General features: G+C 43.1%; 1 protein-coding gene across 1 annotated transcript in view; it reads right to left on the bottom strand.

Moving 5' to 3' along the window:
* Positions 1–12,122, bottom strand: part of LOC131259001 (F-box/LRR-repeat protein 16) — a 33,814-nt gene extending 21,692 nt beyond the window's left edge. The window contains exon 1 of the mRNA XM_058260409.1: positions 11,208–12,122. Coding sequence (XP_058116392.1) covers positions 11,208–12,122 — 915 coding nt within the window. The remainder of the gene's footprint in view (positions 1–11,207) is intronic.
* Between the last annotated feature and the right edge of the window lie 5,855 nt (positions 12,123–17,977).

Here is a 17,977-nt window from a genome sequence, read left to right as displayed (position 1 = left end):
AAGTCCATTTCTGCATAGCATTGGGTTAGAAAATAATCAACCTTTCTCTGAATTGTCACTGAGTGATAACCAGCAATGGTGTGATTCTAGCAAACCGGTGCATTTCTGCGAACCTGGCCAATTTGTGAAACCTATAAGCGTGAGGCAGACTACAGGAACAGAGCAAAAAGTGCTACCCGAGACGACGAGTCAATCAAATGCTGAGTGGTTTTGTCTCCGCACGTGACGAATCAATCGAGCACGGTGATAACCCGACGATCCCACGCGACGAAAGGCTAAACCCGGCCACCACTGGAACGTGGTAGACAGTGGGAAATGAAGATGGCTGACAGTGAAATAAAACCCTCACCGTAAGCGATTTGTGCGAGTTGCGCGTCGCGAACGCTTTTGCCCTTCCGCATTTGTTTGGCTCGGGATTTTTTTGCAATTGCGTCGTTGTCAACGGAACCGTTGGCACGCCTTGGGGGAAAAAGGGAATTGCGCTGTTCGGTGAAGAGTACGATTGTACGACGTCGACGCCAGCATGTCCGAGGCTCCACTCAATGTCCCCCCTGCAATGACTTCCTGAAGGAGGTCGAAATATCACTTCCATTATGCTCCCGGTCGTGCAAAATCATCAGCCAGCCACTGCACTTTTCATTATGTTTTGTTCTTTGCCACGGACCTGCCTCGGGGTTCACAGTGTGGAAGGAAAGAAAAACGTTTTTCCTCAGAATATCCCTTCGGTGTGCGTCGTTGCGCGTTTTGTCTCGACGACCATCCATTCTGGTGGTTTGTGCGGTTTGTTTGCCCAACCCCAGACTCGAAACTGTCTGCCAGACTGTCTGGCCCAAGTGGGGAAACCGAAATTATCCTTTTAGTTTTCCATCCCAAAACGGTGAAACACCATGCGCCTCCATCAGAATTTCGATACGTACATCAAAAGCACGTTTAACGGTTTGCCTAAAAATAAAAGCCAACGATTCTATCCAAAATGATGTAGGTGGATCATCGGTTGGATAGTTTTTTATTCCTCCGCTCATCATTTCATTCCGAACGCGGATGACGATGACGTTTCGTGTTTCGGGAGTTGATGAGTTTGTTTGTGTGCTGGAATGGTTTGCTTGTTTGTTTGTGGGTTTTGTTTTTATTTCTCATGCGAATGACGGATTGCTTTGATGTTGCTTTTATCTGCTCAAAGGTACACTTCTCAGTACACGCACAGCCGTGCGTTTATTTAAGCCGGCTGTGTATGATTTATGTTATCGGAGCTGCAAATAACATGGTTGTTTGTTTTTTGCCTCAAAAATCACCGCTTCGTTCGTATCAGATGCTTGGTTCTGCTCAAGCTGACGGTACTATTTTATCGATACAATACCATATAAACAAACACTGAGCCAGTAGACTACGAGCGCTTTCCCGATGCACCGGAGTTGCTGCATCGAGCGAGTGCATTGAAAAGTCATTTTCAATTTTCATCACCCGAAAAAACCTTCAGCACTGTTTTGGTTTTTTATTTGCAAAACTCGTTTCTTGCGACCCAGAATTCACCGGAAATCCTTTTTTTCGAAGGTTGTTCATTTTGAATATTCAGCCGAAAGTCGATAGGGCTATGGAAAAAGGAAGAAATCAAAGATGGAAGCCAGAGCAAGCAAACCTACCGCTTCGAGGACACGGCGCAAAAGAATAAGCAAAACCCGGAATCAAACATGTCGAACGCTTGTTTGGGCTTCGCACACTCGAAGCCCGGCGGCTGTCGTTATGTGGCTGGCAATCGATTTTACGGATCAGAAGCTCCGAAGCGAACCGTAAATATTCGTTTCGGTTGGACAAAAGGCGAAGCAACCCGTGGCCTAAGGAGAATAACATGAGATTTATATTTTTTTGTTCACGCCATTCACGCTAGCGGAAAACGCGAACGACATCCGTGCAGCACCTGGGACATCATCTGATGTGCCTCCGCCTCCGTGCTGGTAATGGGATTTGTTTTTCGGAGTAATACAGCACCGGGTGTTTGTTGTCGCCATCGAAATGCACGGTCCAATTTTAACCGTTGTTTCATATCGATATGAACTAGATTAAGATATGTTTTACGCGTGTCAAAAAGACTCAAAAGTATTGAAAATAATTTTTACTTTTGGAAAAAATCGCAAAACAACAATCAAACAAGAACAAGAAGCTCATCAACCATAGTTCATTCATTATCAAAATAAGCATTAAAAATGGAACTTTTGTATAAGTTTTCAGTCAATTCAGTTCTGTCAGTAAAATATAAATTCCGTGTTTAAACTAGTCATGTTTAAACTAAAACTCAATGATAGAGTATAGAAGTAAGATATTCATGTTTAAGTTCTTTTTGCATTTAGGCATCAACTTGAAGAGTTCGTGATTTGAAATAACTAAATATAAATTGAGTGTTTGCGATGAATTTCGTCAGCATCCCCCCCACAGTCCTGTAACTTCGAAAATAAAATTGCATACTACCATAACTTGGGTTGTCCTACATGGCGGCATTCCATGTCTTGGAAGGCGACAGAAGTAAAGCTTCCGCATAATTCGGCTGTCAGCGTTCGATGTCGAAGCTATCCTACGCCAACTATGATTATTCGCAAAACGACAGTAGTCGGATTATGGAGTTCGTGGTAAAAGTTCGCCACGGTGCGAGTAGGACGGACGTACCGAGGAAGCTAATCGGAAATCATAGTATGCTAATGCGGCCCATCGGAGCCGATGTTATATTCATGAAACAATAGCGGTGCTAAAATCTGGCCGGCCGACGTACTGTCGTAGAATGCCGAATCAGTCGTTCTGTATTCATGCCGTCAACACCCATCGGGCCCCCGGAGGCAGCAGGGCGAGGGAGGCACAGATGCCATGGAGGCGTATGCAAATTTATAGTCCGACCGTCCTCTCGTCATCCGGCACGACATCGATACCCGACGGGAAGGTGGAAAGTAAGTCAACCGTTTTCCAGCGCAAAAACAGTGGAGAACGTTTTGCTCGCCGATGACACATTTCCGTTGATGAGTTGCCCTTCGTGTGGACTTGGCCTTTACTCTGCTGCCTTAACTACCGTCTTACTGCTGACCGTTTTACCTTGTTATGCTGTTGTACGTTTGGAACAAAAATAAAAGAAACTAAAGTACCCTTCAAAATACAAAACACGTCCTTGCCGACCATCTTCCGGAAAACAAATGGACAAGCCCCAGACCAAACCAATCGTCAAAACGGGTCGTTGAAAAATGATCTGTGTTGGAGATTTTGCGTACAATTTATGTTTCCTATCGTTGGATGGGCTCATTAGCATTTCATTATTTTAATCACGTACAAAGGGAATCGATGATGGATTGTGGGGTTTTTAAGGAACATTAAGAGCCGTTTAAAAGAGTTTCTAAAACAGAATCACTCATAAAGAAATGGGGAAATCTTGGGCGTCTAGTTTAGTTTTCCAAAAAATCATCGTTTTTGCTAGTAAGTAACGTTTCATATAATAATCATAGAGAAACTTTTACAATACCCAAGATTTACATTTTAGAACAAGTTAAATTGGTCATTTAAGGATAGGCAAAAATTATTAATAGACTAATTGTTTACTCTTCAAATAAATAAAACAAATCATAACAGTAGAGAAAAACTTCACACAACTTTTTTTTGATCAACCGAATAAGCATGAAATACGGTAAAACAACATATAGGAAATGCTTAGAGATTAAAAATACTAAATTTATAGATCATATGAGATAAATTAATTATGGGAGGATTAAAAATAAACTAAGTATGCGTCATCTATCGTATATATAGCTAAAAATAAAACGTAAGACTTTCTCACGGTTTGCAATCTATTTTTACTACTTCCTAATTGTGCATCTCGTCGACTTTTTCAATTGGAATTCTCCAAATTTCCTGCAATTTTCCTAGCCTCGAAAAAAAAGATCAACCGGGTGAAATTGAATGAAACTATAAGCCCCCAATTGGATGAGTGAGTTTCGTTTGTTGAAACGAACAAATGTCTTTCCCGTACCACCGGGTTTTTGCAGATGAAAGGATTGAAGGGAAAAACACGCCAAACGAGCGTCAAAAGCCGTCAGGTTTTCTCACCTGCGTCATCCATTGCGCAAAGTGGATGACGAACGCAGCGGAACACTGAAACAGAATGCCGACAATTTCAGCAGTCGCTGCTTCGGTGGCGTGCCATGCCGTCGAAACGATGAACGGTGCTACGGTGCTTTCATCGCTTATTTTTTTCCATCCTCGCCACACTTTGTTGTTACCTTTATCTCAGCGCTGATGCGAGCGCACCGGTTTCCCGCTGTTTTCGGATGAAACATTCTGATGTGGGAAGGAAATCTAATTTACGCATCCACTCAGCCGTGGGAGGGAGGAAATGGTACACGCCGGCTGCCATTCCTCCACCTCCCTGGAGTTCCTCGGTGGCCGCAAAAGGTGGAACGAATTCCTCCCGAATATATAGGGCAAACGACAAATTTAATACAGCATTCTTCAGAGGCAGCACTTTTGGATGCTCGCCGGATGCGGTTTCGAATTTTGGACTAGCGGAAATTTTATGCGGAAATTATCCAAACGGAATGCGTTGGAAAAACACTAGAACGCAGGATGGTTTGGTGATGTTTGCCATTGGAAATGTGGTAATGTTTGTGGGGAGCATATTCCAACGAAACTAAGCGATGCTGAACCCGGAAAAGTTCCCATTAGTAATGAAAAATCGTTAGAGCAGAACTTTTTGAGTACAAACAGATTGAAATGAACACCATTCATCATACTTCTTCGGAATTAAAAGGGTTTGAAATTTATGCCTGAGTTGGCAACAAACTAAATGTACAAGTACATCGTAGTAATTAAAACTTTTTTAGGATGTTTTAAGTGAAATAAAATTAAGGTGAACTCCTGATAAATTCCATTCCTGCACTGGGGTTTTTCTACTCGTTGCACAAACAAATCAACTGATTGCGTACCCAGCTTCGGGCTCGGAACAGGCGGCAGAGTACGTCGTACAATTCGAAGAAGCTAATGAAAGACTGAATGATATTGACTGCTGGCAGTGAAGTCGAGGGAAGTGTGAGGAGTATGTGCCACGCTCTGTTCACTTCACTTTTTCCCATTTCGTGACCGTATATTTGCGCAATCAGCAAACGTCAGATGGGAAGTCTAATTATAACCAAACAAAGTGCCCTCGAACCGAAAAAGGACATCGCTCGGTTTTACCCACGAAAGGGATGGTAATTGTAGGAATGTAGGAAAAGATAAATAGACCGAGTGGGAAAGGAGAGACAGGGAAACAGCGAGAAATATGAAGTAAGGGTAGCATTAGCAATGTTTCAGGATTTCCAGCATCAAATTTGTAATTTAAAGGCATTTAGTACTTGACATACAATCGGAATTTCATGGCTAGCGTAATTGACCATTTTGAACCAAAATTTCTTAACAAAGATATTTCTAGGGAGTTTATAATGTAAAGTAAAGAGCCGAATTAATGGTTTTTCATGTCATTGAAATCCGGTTAGAAGGGAACGATATTTGCGATTATGTTTCTTTTTTTTTTTTTGTTCCAAAGCGTCAAGTTCCGTCTGCCGTTTTTTTTGTATTGAAAGCAAATGCCTTATTTCCTGTTGTTGATGAGTTTCCGTGCTATGAAAAATGACCGAAAGAAAATAAAAATGAAGCAATCCATTACAGCTAATGGATGTGCGTAGAAAACAAGAGAAGATTACTTTAAAGTATAATAAATCAATCTCGAGCTTAAAAGTGTTGTACACAAATCAACAGTGGTATTACAAATTTTCAAAACCATTACTTTAAATAAATTTTGCATCATGATAAAACTACCAACAATGCCCTTATATATTCAGGGCGAATGAAGTGAAAAAACCCACAAGATAATAGAGTAGAAATAATTCGTAACAAACAAATAACTCAATCGGAGTCTATAAATACGTTCCAGCGTTTATGCTCCTACAAAAAACAAACCAAAATACCGACAGATTATCCATAACGCTTCGCCTGCTGTACGATAAGCATAATAAAGCACAAATACGCCACTTCTCTGTCTGCAGTTCAAAAACGTTCGAAAGGAAAACAGATTCCAGGCGCAAGCGAATGCCCTGCAATGTGTACAATTTCCAGCGAATAGTTAAAATAAAGCAAATACTGCCGGCACGTTAGAACGGGATGCGCTGGATGGAAGGATGGTTCCATCAAAGGCGAACATATAATGCATTCCAACGTGGAGAAATTGGCCAGCATAAAACATTCCAACCGGGGCGAAACGTTATGCGCGCTTGGGTGGAATTTATTTATAAAATAAAATCGCAGCCCGGAGTTATCCCCCGAGCCGGCTCGAGCGGAGAGTGAAATCGTTCCGTTTTGCATGGATGCATGTTATTTTTAAAATTTTCGTTTTTCATTTATCGTTGATTGAGTCTGTAGGATCCACTGAATGTTTGCTTAATTTTCTGTCTCAATAAATTGCCGTTTTTATTTGCGGAGTATTTGTTTAGGTCCCGAAAAGTATACTAGAGTCTAAGATGATCATAGATTATAACATCTAGGTCCTATCAAAGTGACGGAAATGACTGCCATTTACTGTTCCTAACTGCTCTTGTGGTTGAAAATGCGTTCCACTTTGGATTGTGCGCTGTAATGTTTCTCGTTCAATTTTTGCCATCCGACCAGACTGGCGTCAACTATCGAAATGGCGACAGAAAGACGCATTCCGCCACCTCCACACCACTTCGGTTCAGAAAAGTTCCAAAAAGTTCCCACAAACGGTCCGCTGGCTGGCGGGACGGCGAGAGTGCTTTATTGTTTGGCTCCTATGTGATTGCTTTCATCAAACGAAACGGCGAACTCATTTTTCACATCACCCACAGAAGCGCGAAAAAAGTCTGGCCGGGGAAGAAAAACTTAATTGTGAAAATGAAAGTTCACCACCGAGGGCGACCGAGGATGGGAAAATCAAAATCCATCCTTGAAAGAACGCTGGCAAAAGCGAAGCAAACTATTGTAGAATCGCTTATCCTAATTGATCAGCTGTCTGGGACAGCGATTTGCAATGGAGATTACTTTTGCGGCTGCTTCTGCTCTTCGAGTGTGGAACTTACTGACTGTGTGGTTTTTTGCTAAATAAAAACATAAGGGTTCCAGCTTTCCTGAAACAGACAAACCTTGTGCTGGTGCTGCAGACAAAGGATAACACTTTAAATCAATACAACACTAGAACAACGGGGAAAAAATCAATTGAATTGAAACGAGCAAATATGAGATACTCGTATAACCTAATTGAGAAAGCAATAAAGTATTAGCAAAGTAGAACATTCACCTCAGAGAGAAGAAGAAGAGAAGATAAGCTGAACGGATCCTTTTCCTACAGAACGTTAATCTTTTATTTTGTGCAGCAATTCCGCTCACGATCGAATTATCAATAATGAATGCTGCAGACCATTTTCTTTTTCTGACAAACTTTTCCACATTTCAGAGAACTGGGAAAATTGCATTCCCGGTCCATTAGTCCAAGGAGGGGGCGAGGGCAAAAACCGAAAAAAACGAAAAATCCACCAGATCACCAGTAACGAGAAGCGCAAGTGGGTGGGAAAATTCAATTGTTACCAGCACCACTCTTGGGGCGCCAAGCCATCCATCCATTCTGTTTCAAACCCTACGTCCCTACACGAACTTTCGACCTCGAGAAAGCACGAATGCTTTTCACTGCTTCAACTGTGTTCAACTCGTAGCGTAAGATTAGCGGCGGTTTTTGCAAACACAAGCATTATGCAAATGGGTCAAATATGAATTCCCTTCGACTGCTGAATCGATGGAGCGTGGGAAAATGGAAAGCAGAATGTATTTTGTGGCAATGAAAGGTTCTTTCTACTGTATTGTGGGAGTTTAAAAACTCGGTAACAAAGTTTACTAAATCAATTTATTTTGACAGAGAAGCTCTTAAGGAAATTTAATAAGCAACCCCATTTGTTTATCAAAAAGTATCTTCGAGCTTTTAAAACATCCAAAAAGAACATAAAAAGGTTCTCAAACATAAATTGCCTCGTAAAGGCAAGCAGGTGTTTAAATAATTATTTCTAATCAGAACAGACCGACCCAGCAAGACGGTCGATACATCTTCATGCATCAAACGTTCGTGGTTTGGCAATTAAAAACACATCATTTGGCACGCAATCTATGACAGTAATTGCTGCAAAGAACGCTGTAAATTGATTCGAACGACCCAACCTGTTAATTAAAAGCTCGTCAGCGGCGGGTGTCGGGTGCTCTGACAGCCGGCTGTCATAATTATTCACAACTTGTCACTGATAGTAACCAAATATCGATCAGCCAAAGATTTACCAACTCCATCGGCCCTTCCGGTGGGGAGTGGAAGTACGCCCGAGAGCGTACCATTAAATGGATTTATTTATTTTGCTCCGTCCTCGACTCCTCGAGCGTCAACAGTTTTCAATCAACAGATACATTATGTTGTGGGCCAGTTTTTTATTTTACTTTTTTCGAGTTTTTCATCTGGGTTCTTAGCCGCTTGGTTGGCAAGAAGAGGTTGGCTGCACTTTGTTATTTTCGCCGGGGCCGGGCTTGTGCCCGGGTTCGGGTTTGTTCATTTGTTTGCCATTTTTTGACGGTTTGCCAAGAACGAAGAAACCTTTTCCACTGCCAAAAAACGGAGAACTTCAGCCGTCGACAACAATGCAATACCGGGGATGAAAAATATTGGTTTGCCGCGTGGATCTCTTTTTTTTTAATTTAATATTGACATTGAAGGTTCATTCTTTCTACTAGATCAAGGGTGGATTTAAAGTGGTTTTGGAGTAGAATATTCTATGTTTGCTTTAGAAAATATATCTTATAAATGTTTACAAATAGGTATAGAGAAACTTTGCTTTATACAAAGTTATCCCACACAAGTTTCCAAGAAGTCAATTCATATGTGAAACTTCCGCATACTATCAGACGAGAAAGTAACCCTTGCTAAAAGAGGTCTTGGACGATGTGTTTTTAGCGAAAGACGCTGCAATTAAAGTTATGGCCCATCGTTTGACCTTAAGCCACCCGTTACACCGCCTTGGGATGTTCCAAAGATTCAAGACGGTCGTAAATTTGTATGCCGCTCCATTAAACCGACAGGAAAGTTGTGGTCTAGGGCTAGGCCCGGTGAAAGAAGCTCTTTCTTCGAGCGATGGAACGGAGGATTGCCAAAAAATCTACTCCCTATTCTACTTTCCGCCGTGCAGCTGCATTGTTCCGCCAGAAGTAGGTCATCGTACGACATTACTGTTCCTGCAAGTCAGCTGCCAACAAGTCTACCGCAGGCGAACGGTACAAACTGCACACAGGAGTGGTCGGCTGGAAAAACGATGCACTTTTCGGTACACAAACAAACCCAACGTGTCGAAGAAATCAATACAAGAGGAAACGAAACGAGCAAAGGCATGGTTTGGAACGGTTTCCTTGTGCCAAAATTATTGTCAGTGGAACATGGTGGAAGATTATCGTTACCGCGATCGAAAAGAAAACACAATGCACTCGATCAGGTGGATGAAGAAAAAATTTTCGAAACTTCCTTCCGTAAACCACCAGGCGCCTCCATTTTGTAGAAAACAACTCTTAAAACATATTGAACCTGCGTTGGCTGCTTGTGCGTTATGCGATTTCTCCAATAAATTCTTTCAAACCGTTGCACTCTGTACAGCAATCGTAAATTATTATGTCGCCTGCACCGCCATTGCCGAAATGTGTCAGCAGTGCAAGTGTATAACCGGATACTCCCACGAGCCAACTTTTTCTATATTTGTGCGGTTTAAACGACTTTTCCTCCAACGCACCCAAGTGGAAAACCAGTCAGAGAGCAACGGTGAAGCTGAGCTATAGCTTGTAAATATGTTTATGAAACCTGATACACTCATAAAAGAAATCAAGTGTAGGAGATGTTTAACATCGTTCTTGATTTTTACGCCAGTCTTAGAGAGGCGTCTAAAAGGTCTGTGGGATGTAAGTGGGTAGGAAAAAGTTTCCCAACCATTTTTAATGGATAATTTGTACCTCTTAGAATTTTCTAAGGGTGGTTTTACACAAAATGTGCCAATGGCAGCAAGAAAGCAAAATAGCTAATCATATTACAGAATTATTATTCATGGAAAAATCTATTAACCAACTTTTATTAAATTTTTCATCTCTATAGATTCCCCTAATCAAAGAGAGGTTTTTATATGCAATCCTGATTCATTTGAGTTTAACATAGTATTATAATATAGACATTTCTCCATCCGTACACATAATCGTTAATTAACAAGGAGAAGTATTATTAACTTCTGAAACTTATAACTTATAGCTTTCAAAAATGTAATATAAACTTTCCTAAATAGCATCTCTTTAGAAACAATATCCTTATTATGAATAACTTATTGGCACCCTTTTAACAAGTACCAACTTTGTTTCAAAATGAGTAGTGAGAAAAGATCGATTAATCGATGATATAAATCCTCGGACTTCACAGTCATGAGATGAGATTAGCAGAACTTCCAAACATGACCTTGGTTGCATGCTTGACACGAGATCACTAAGGAACTCCTCTTAAACATTTGATCCAGTTTTAGTTTAGTTTTAGTTTTTAGTAGGTAAATGTAATTATGTTACGTGGCATCCTCTTATTTTGATATTTGAACTTCTTAGTGGACAAGCAACTTTTTTTGTTTACCTCCAGGTGAATAAAGGAGCAATGAGGCACAGGCTAAAGTTAGCTCGGAAAAAAATCTTGATCTTGAAGAACCTTTTTTGGGAACTCAATGTTCAATAAGTCCGGTTGAAGTGTTCAGTTAACTGGTTAATGTTACATTATGTTTCCTTCAATAACTTATGAAGCTTCTCCTTCCAAATGGTAACTATTAGTGATGAGCGGGTCGACCCGAACCTATCGGGTCGGAGCGATCCGTGAGCGACTCGGAGCGGTTCGGGTTGTATTCTCAATTCCAACGACTCCGGGTCGACCCGTGGGTGCAGTTGCCCATATGCGAGTTAGACCAGTTGGTATAGTTACTAACTATACCTTATGGTTGTTCCAAATGCAATTGGAATCTTCTTTGTTTGCATATTGCTAAATATCAGGAAGTTGTTCAACATACTAACAATTGGATTTGAATTAAAAAAGAATGTCTGGATCCTTTCTTAAAACCCCTCAAAGTTAGGAAATGAAAGCGTGTGTAACTCACCTGCAGGTGATCCAGCAGGGCCTCCAGTCCCCGGTCGCTGATCGAGGAGCATCGGAGGCTGAGTGAGTGGACGTGCTTGGAGGCGAGCGGGAACGAGTGCACCAGATCGAGCGCGTCCTCGTCCGTCGCGCCCATCAGGCAGACGGCGTGGAAGCTGCGCCGGATGAGCGAGTTGTACAGCTTCACCCGGTCCTGGTTGGTGGTCTGGCGCAGCTCCCGGCACTGCAGCACCGGCACCAGCCCGCTCCAGTAGCGCGGACTCCGGTACAGCAGGTCGCGCCACTTCTGACACACCTGCGCCAGCGTACATCGCTCGTAGGACGTGAAGTAGAGGAAGAAGCGCGCCAGAAACCGTTCGTCCTGCAGCAGCTGCTCGATGGTGAGGATCTGCGGTAGGGCGAGCTGCGTCTGACCCCCCGTCCCACCCATCCCCGACAGCTTCCCGCCGAGATGGTGATGGTGGTTGCCTCCATGCGGATGGTGGCCGATCTTCCGCATCGACTGCGGCGTGTTCGACTGTGACTTGCTGCCGCTTCCTCCACCGCCACCGCCACCTCCCGACCCCAGCATAGAGCCTCCCTTACCTCCACCCGCACCGCCCGAGCTGTTGGACAAGCGGGAAGGCTTTTCCGGGGCGACTCCACCCAGCCCACCACCACCCGATTGCGACTGGCCGGCGGTCTGGATGGTGGGACCGGTGTTGACTCCGCCGGAGGAGCTGGAACTACTACTGCTACCCCCGCACAGCACGTTCGTGACACGCTCCATCACGCTCGTCTTCTCGCCGCCCGACTTTCCGCTTCCGCCGCCGTGGTGGTGCTTCGAGCGCAGCCCAAGGCCGTTGATGCGTTTCGATAGTTCGGCCGAGGCGCGCTCAACCACTCCCTGGGCGGATATGGAGGACATCTTCAGCATTCAGCACACATACACCGTCCGAAGCGAACAACAATCACTCAGATAGGCGCTTCCAAAGCACCCCGGGGGCTTCGATTTGTTGAATCGCCCCAAAATTCGATATCTCCCTTTCGAACCTTTTTCGATTGGCTCAAACACTACACACACTGCACACTGTTTAACACCTACACCTGGCACCTGCAAGAAAACACGAGCCTACACGAACCACGGCTGCGCTGAGGCGACGAACAACACAAGAATTAACTTTAAAACGACAACACTTTCCGTTGGCGTAGCCTACTGAGCAACATTTAAGGGCAATAAAGTTCGTTTTGAGACGAAAACACACGCCGACTGTGTGTTGTGCAACCAGCACTGTTTCGTGAGCAAAAGAAAGGGAACGTCGATAAACAATCGCACTTTACTGGCTCGGGGTGATCATTGTTGCTTTTTTCGCGTTGTTTTGTTTTCCTCCTCGCAACATTCCGTCTTTGGGTATGGTTGTCTCGCCGGGTTTTGCTTGTTTTTCCCTTTAGCGGTCGGTGGTTACGTATCCCCAAATAATTTTCTTTATGGTGCCATCCGTTACCGAATTTCGGATGAGTGGTAGGACCCCTTTTTCCATCAACTAAGAGCATGCCTTAAGCCACCGTTCGTTTGGACTGAATCGATTTTTTAACAACAGTTTTCCACCCCGCATGAAAGCTTTCCGTAGTGTTTGGGACATTGCGGGTCGATTTTGTTCTTTTCGTTTGCCTTTTTACTTATTAAACTGTTTTTTGTTAACATATTTCGTTTTTTGATAACATATTCCAACAATAAGATAAACTTTCTCCAAAAATCAATCGATAGAACAAATAAAATGGTATAACTATTTCGTAAATGGTTGAAACATTATGCAACCACATTTTCCCATGCGAGGTACCGAAAATTCATCGTTCAAAGTTGTTGTAGGAAAAAACCCACGTCACCACAGTTGGCCACAATTAAGCTAATTACATTCCCCCCGAGAAGCACACGTCCACTGCACCACATGAATATGATATAATCAAAATCCGTAAAACCATTTCCGGAACATTGGAATGACCAAACGGTAACAATGGGAACAATTAAAGGAAACGTGAATAAAAAAATTAATACACTCATTCATTGCACCAACACATTCGAAACACAGGTCTTTTGCTGGAATCCTTAACAATGCAGTATTGGATTGGGAATTCCCAGGTGAAAGCGAAGAAAATGCCCCGCCACTGTGGCTTTCTTTATTACACTGCGGGAAAACTCGCCTCCATTGAGACTACAGGGCGCCGAACAGAAAGGAAACGGGGAAAATCCACGCCAGGTGTACAAGTTTTCCCACGCTTTGCTCGACCTATTTTCCGCTGTCGATTCGATTCCATCGTTCCAGGAATTTGTACAGTCCAATTTTCCTTTCCAAACACTAGCAGGACAAGCACACACACACTCGCACGGTAGCACATAAATAGTGCAAAACAGAACTATAGAAAACACGGTAGCACGGAAGGGTGGAAAAAAAAACAAAGAAAAACACACAGCAACCCTTGGACAATACGGTACCGAAACCCTTGCTCGCTCGGAGGGCAGCACACGAGTGCCGAGGAAAATGCGACCGCACTGGTTCGCTGGCATTTTTGCGCGAGCGATGCTTTTCCGAACGACCCGCTCTCGGAATGCACATGCCGTGCTCACCTGACCTGAGCAGCTCGGGCGCGTTAGTGTTGGTTCGCGTTTTGTTTTTCACCTGCCGTATGTGTATGAGAAGAAAACACGAACGTAAGGATAGAGGAATTTTCACCGTTTGTTTCCCACCGTCAGTGCCTACATGGATCCTTGATGCTACACGGGGTCACGCACACCAGTGCCAGGGTGACAGCGTAATTACACGACCACATATAAACACGCACACGACCAGGACGAACTGCACCATTGAAGTCCTGAGTTCCTGTTTTTCCCACTGTGTTCGAGCGAAAAGCGACGGGGATGTTGTTGAGAGTTGAATGTTGAGAAAGGCAATGTGAAAGCAATCCTCAGGAAACACAAACACACACACGCGCGTTACATTGAACCGTAGGAAGCGTTACACCGAAAACCGTTATGCCGTTCATTCACGTTCACTTTGAACGGTCCATTTGCTTCCGTAATCTAAGCAGCAAAACTAAAGTGAGTAAATCAAATCAGCTGTCGACGCTGTCTTCTTGCCCCCTTCTCCCCTCTCACACTCACTCACAGTCCAACCTAAGGCAGTGAAAATCACATCTTCCGCATTCTTAAAGCAACCCCCGGGGGTACGAAAAACACTAACGCGCCACAAACGTCATGACGTGACGGAACGGTACACCTTTTGCGTTCAGCGTCCGAGCGAGTACTGGTCGACGGTGGGTTTGTAAAAATTAGAATGGTTTCCCACAGTCCGACCAGAGACAAACCATCTTCTCATCCGCCCGGTGGACAGTCGGCACATCTTTCAGCGAGCTGGGAGAGAGATCGTTTACCAACTGTCATCTCGAAAGTGCCCGTCCATTGAGGTGTGTACCTTAATGGATTTGTTTAAAATTGCTTCAACAAGCCAGCGTGCGTGTTTTATGATGTCCCATTGGCGTAATCGACCCGAAAATGGGTGGATTGAGCGTGGGTGATGAATATTGAAACCATCTCGTCCTCCCCCATCCTTTCCGCTAGTGCTGAATCATTCCCGGAGTGCAAGCGAACGAACCCCACCAAACGGTAGCGTTCGTTATTTATAATCTCGACCGAATTTTCGCACGTTCCGTCACGAATGCCGTCGCGAAGCGCGAAGGAAAAATTAAAGAGTCAACCGAAGGAATGCTCAACTGGGGGCGTAAGGGAAAAGAAACACGGTGTGCGTCTGTGTGTGAGGACGGGTTGCGCCACCAGGCGTCCGCTTTGTCGGTGGAAAAGTGAGCATGAACAAACACCCTGATTGCTCCCCTTCGTACGCATCAAAAAAGCGGGAGAGCATAAGGAAAACCGTCGAGTTAACGGGTGGCGAAGATGGTATTATCAAACAAAATAAGCGTTCGGAAAATAGGGAGTGCGGGATGATGAATAAAAAAAAAAGCGAAGTGTGAATCCGCACGAAGTGGTTTAATAACCCCGGTAGTGTTTGCTTAGGTTGTTTGGTTGCGGTTTTCAGTGGTAGGGCCGGTGGAAATTGAATCTTCTTTTTTATGAGCCATAAATGCATTGTCATGAGTCGATTGTTTTAGCAACGCATTCCCGGGAGGAAGGCTAATGAAGGCAGGGACAATGTTTTTACATCTAAAGGCTGGCATATTCACTCCGAAATTAAATGCATTAAATAATATTACATGTAATGCTTGAAGCGTTTTTCATTGAATTTTAACTGTTTATGCTTTATGTGAGTTACTAAACCATTTCAAACTAAATGATTTCTAAAATTAATCCTTTCATTTTAATCCTTAAACTAATCATCCACTAACCATGTTATGTTCGCCTCTTTTGAAAACACACCCACACACACCTTGATGGTTTCTAGGTTCATTTTTCTCTAATCATCATAAATCACTTAAACTCGTTTTTCAACCGTAGGGCATAAACTACACGAGGAGCGTCTTTCTTTTTTCACATGATTTATGGGTAATGGTTTTTTTACACAAAAATTCACCGAACCAATTCCGAGCGAAAAATTAAGATCTTCAAAAAGCAAAACAGGGTCAAAGAGTTTAAAATTCGTAGAATGAACAGACTGTTAGCTGCCTTGCGATTAGGAGGTTTTTTTTCTTGGGTGTGGTTTTCTTCTTCGCTACGCACCGCATTCTTTATTGCATTACGTGGCGGAATGCCATCGTCACCGGCAATTAATCGACGACAAAATGAAACAAAATAAACTAAACCGAGTGCAGTGCGTGCAAAGGCGACCCGTCATGTTGTTTTGTAAGTTGTGTAGGGGAATCGGGGTAATATTCATCTCTTTATGTTAAACAAAAAGATTTTACAATTCAACTAATAGCTAAATTTTTCATCAATCTATCAATTAATAAAAAATGTATTAGCAATAATAAAAGTAGCACAAAACTGTTTAAATCATGCATTTAGCAAAGAATTTGCTAAACATGCATTTAGCAAAGGATTAGCAAAGAATTTGCTGCTGTGTTCTGCTTATAAAAATAGATAAATGTAAACTTTAAGATTATCTTTGACGAAAAGGATAGCAGTTGGGAAAAATATATCAAATTTATTAATTCAGTTTGACCAAGGCTGTTTAGATAAAGGTTAGGCAAGTAAAATCGTTACACTTTTGTCAACTGGATCGTTTAGTTATTTTATGTAACTGGGAACCAGCTACATCAAAAATCTGATTGTAAAAAAGAACTTTTGCCTCAAATTTCTTGTCCTAATAAGCGAGGGAACAAAACAAGGATGGCTTTTTTTGTATAATAATCAATTACTGGTTCTGAGCAGATTTTGCGATAGATGTTAAATAGTAATAGCTTGTTTAGGCGACACAAAGAATTATTATATTTTATTGTTTTTTTTTTCCGACACCGTGTTGGGAATATTGTCCCCATATGACCCTACGTATTAAGACGTAGACACCATTTATCACAACGAATCACACCAACCGATCGTTGTTGTTCGCTTCGGCGCGTTTTTGACATTTGATCTCACAGCTCACCATCATTGTATCGCTTGGAATGAGAGGGATTCTTCTCACGGATGTGAATTTATCCCGTTACCGTTACCCACACACACACACACCCACACTAACGAATCCTGTAAACAATACCAGACATTCCCGGGAGCTCCCGCAGTCATCAATCATCTCGTTCCACACACTCCCGGAATGTTCGACGCCACGCAGGGAAAACAAGCAGCAGCGACAAGGGTTTGCTGGTAGTAGTGTAAGGATTTTCCTTCTTTGACCTCCTCCTCCACCAGCAGAATGTTATCCTTTGTGTCCCCCATAGGGTGAACCACACCACCTCACACCGGGTGGGTTCACGTTTGTGTGTGTATGTGTTTTCAATATGTTACGAGACGGGAAGGGGGGATCGATTTTACTTTTTTCCCTCAGCGAAGCCTGGGACACAAGGAAATCACCATTGTTCCTATCGTGGAGTATGTTTTAAGGACGAGAACGTTTTTACAACCATGAAGTAAATTCGGATAAAACGGGAGCTCATTGCTGTGAAAAAAAGAGCTTGGTTGCACTTTTGTATTTAGCTGAAAATTTCATTATTTATCAAAGCACGCTTCGATTTTCCACTGCGAATTTTCACCGCAAGAAGCTTGTAATATAATGTGCAACAATTCACTAGAGAAAGAAGAATACTTTTACTGTCCGCCAAGCCCTTGTTCTGATTTAATTTGTTAAATAATTTCCTTGAATTCTGCTGGAAAATTAATTTTCCCCACACACACACTCACACGCACTCGACACGGGTACACGATGGAGATCAAAAGCTGAGACGGGCGAACCGAGCAGGACCACGCACAACCTTCAACTGAAGCAGAAAACCGTGGGACTTATAGCCTTCGCCGAGAGTTTGCTGAACTGCTCCCCAATTGCAGCTCAACGGGATATATGTAGGCACAAGGAGAGTATAATGCACGCACACAAACACCTGCGCATTTGGCCCTTCTTTCCGCCTTTCTTCCTTTGGAGGAAATGGTGGAAAACCGAACTGTAAAGGGGACCGACTCCACCAGCAAACATCGCTGCATGCACCACCACTACCAGGGCAAGGACCACTCACTCACACGCCCAAACACGACGCGTTTGGAAGGAAAGCAGATGTGTGTATACATGCAAACGCGTGGCCTTCCTTGGATAGCTTGATTTGCCGGCAACGAATGTCCTTGCATGCGCAGAA

The sequence above is a fragment of the Anopheles coustani genome, chromosome 3, assembly GCF_943734705.1.
Source record: "Anopheles coustani chromosome 3, idAnoCousDA_361_x.2, whole genome shotgun sequence".
Lineage (NCBI taxonomy): Eukaryota > Metazoa > Arthropoda > Insecta > Diptera > Culicidae > Anopheles > Anopheles coustani.
This window is presented reverse-complemented; position numbering and strand designations above follow the sequence as displayed.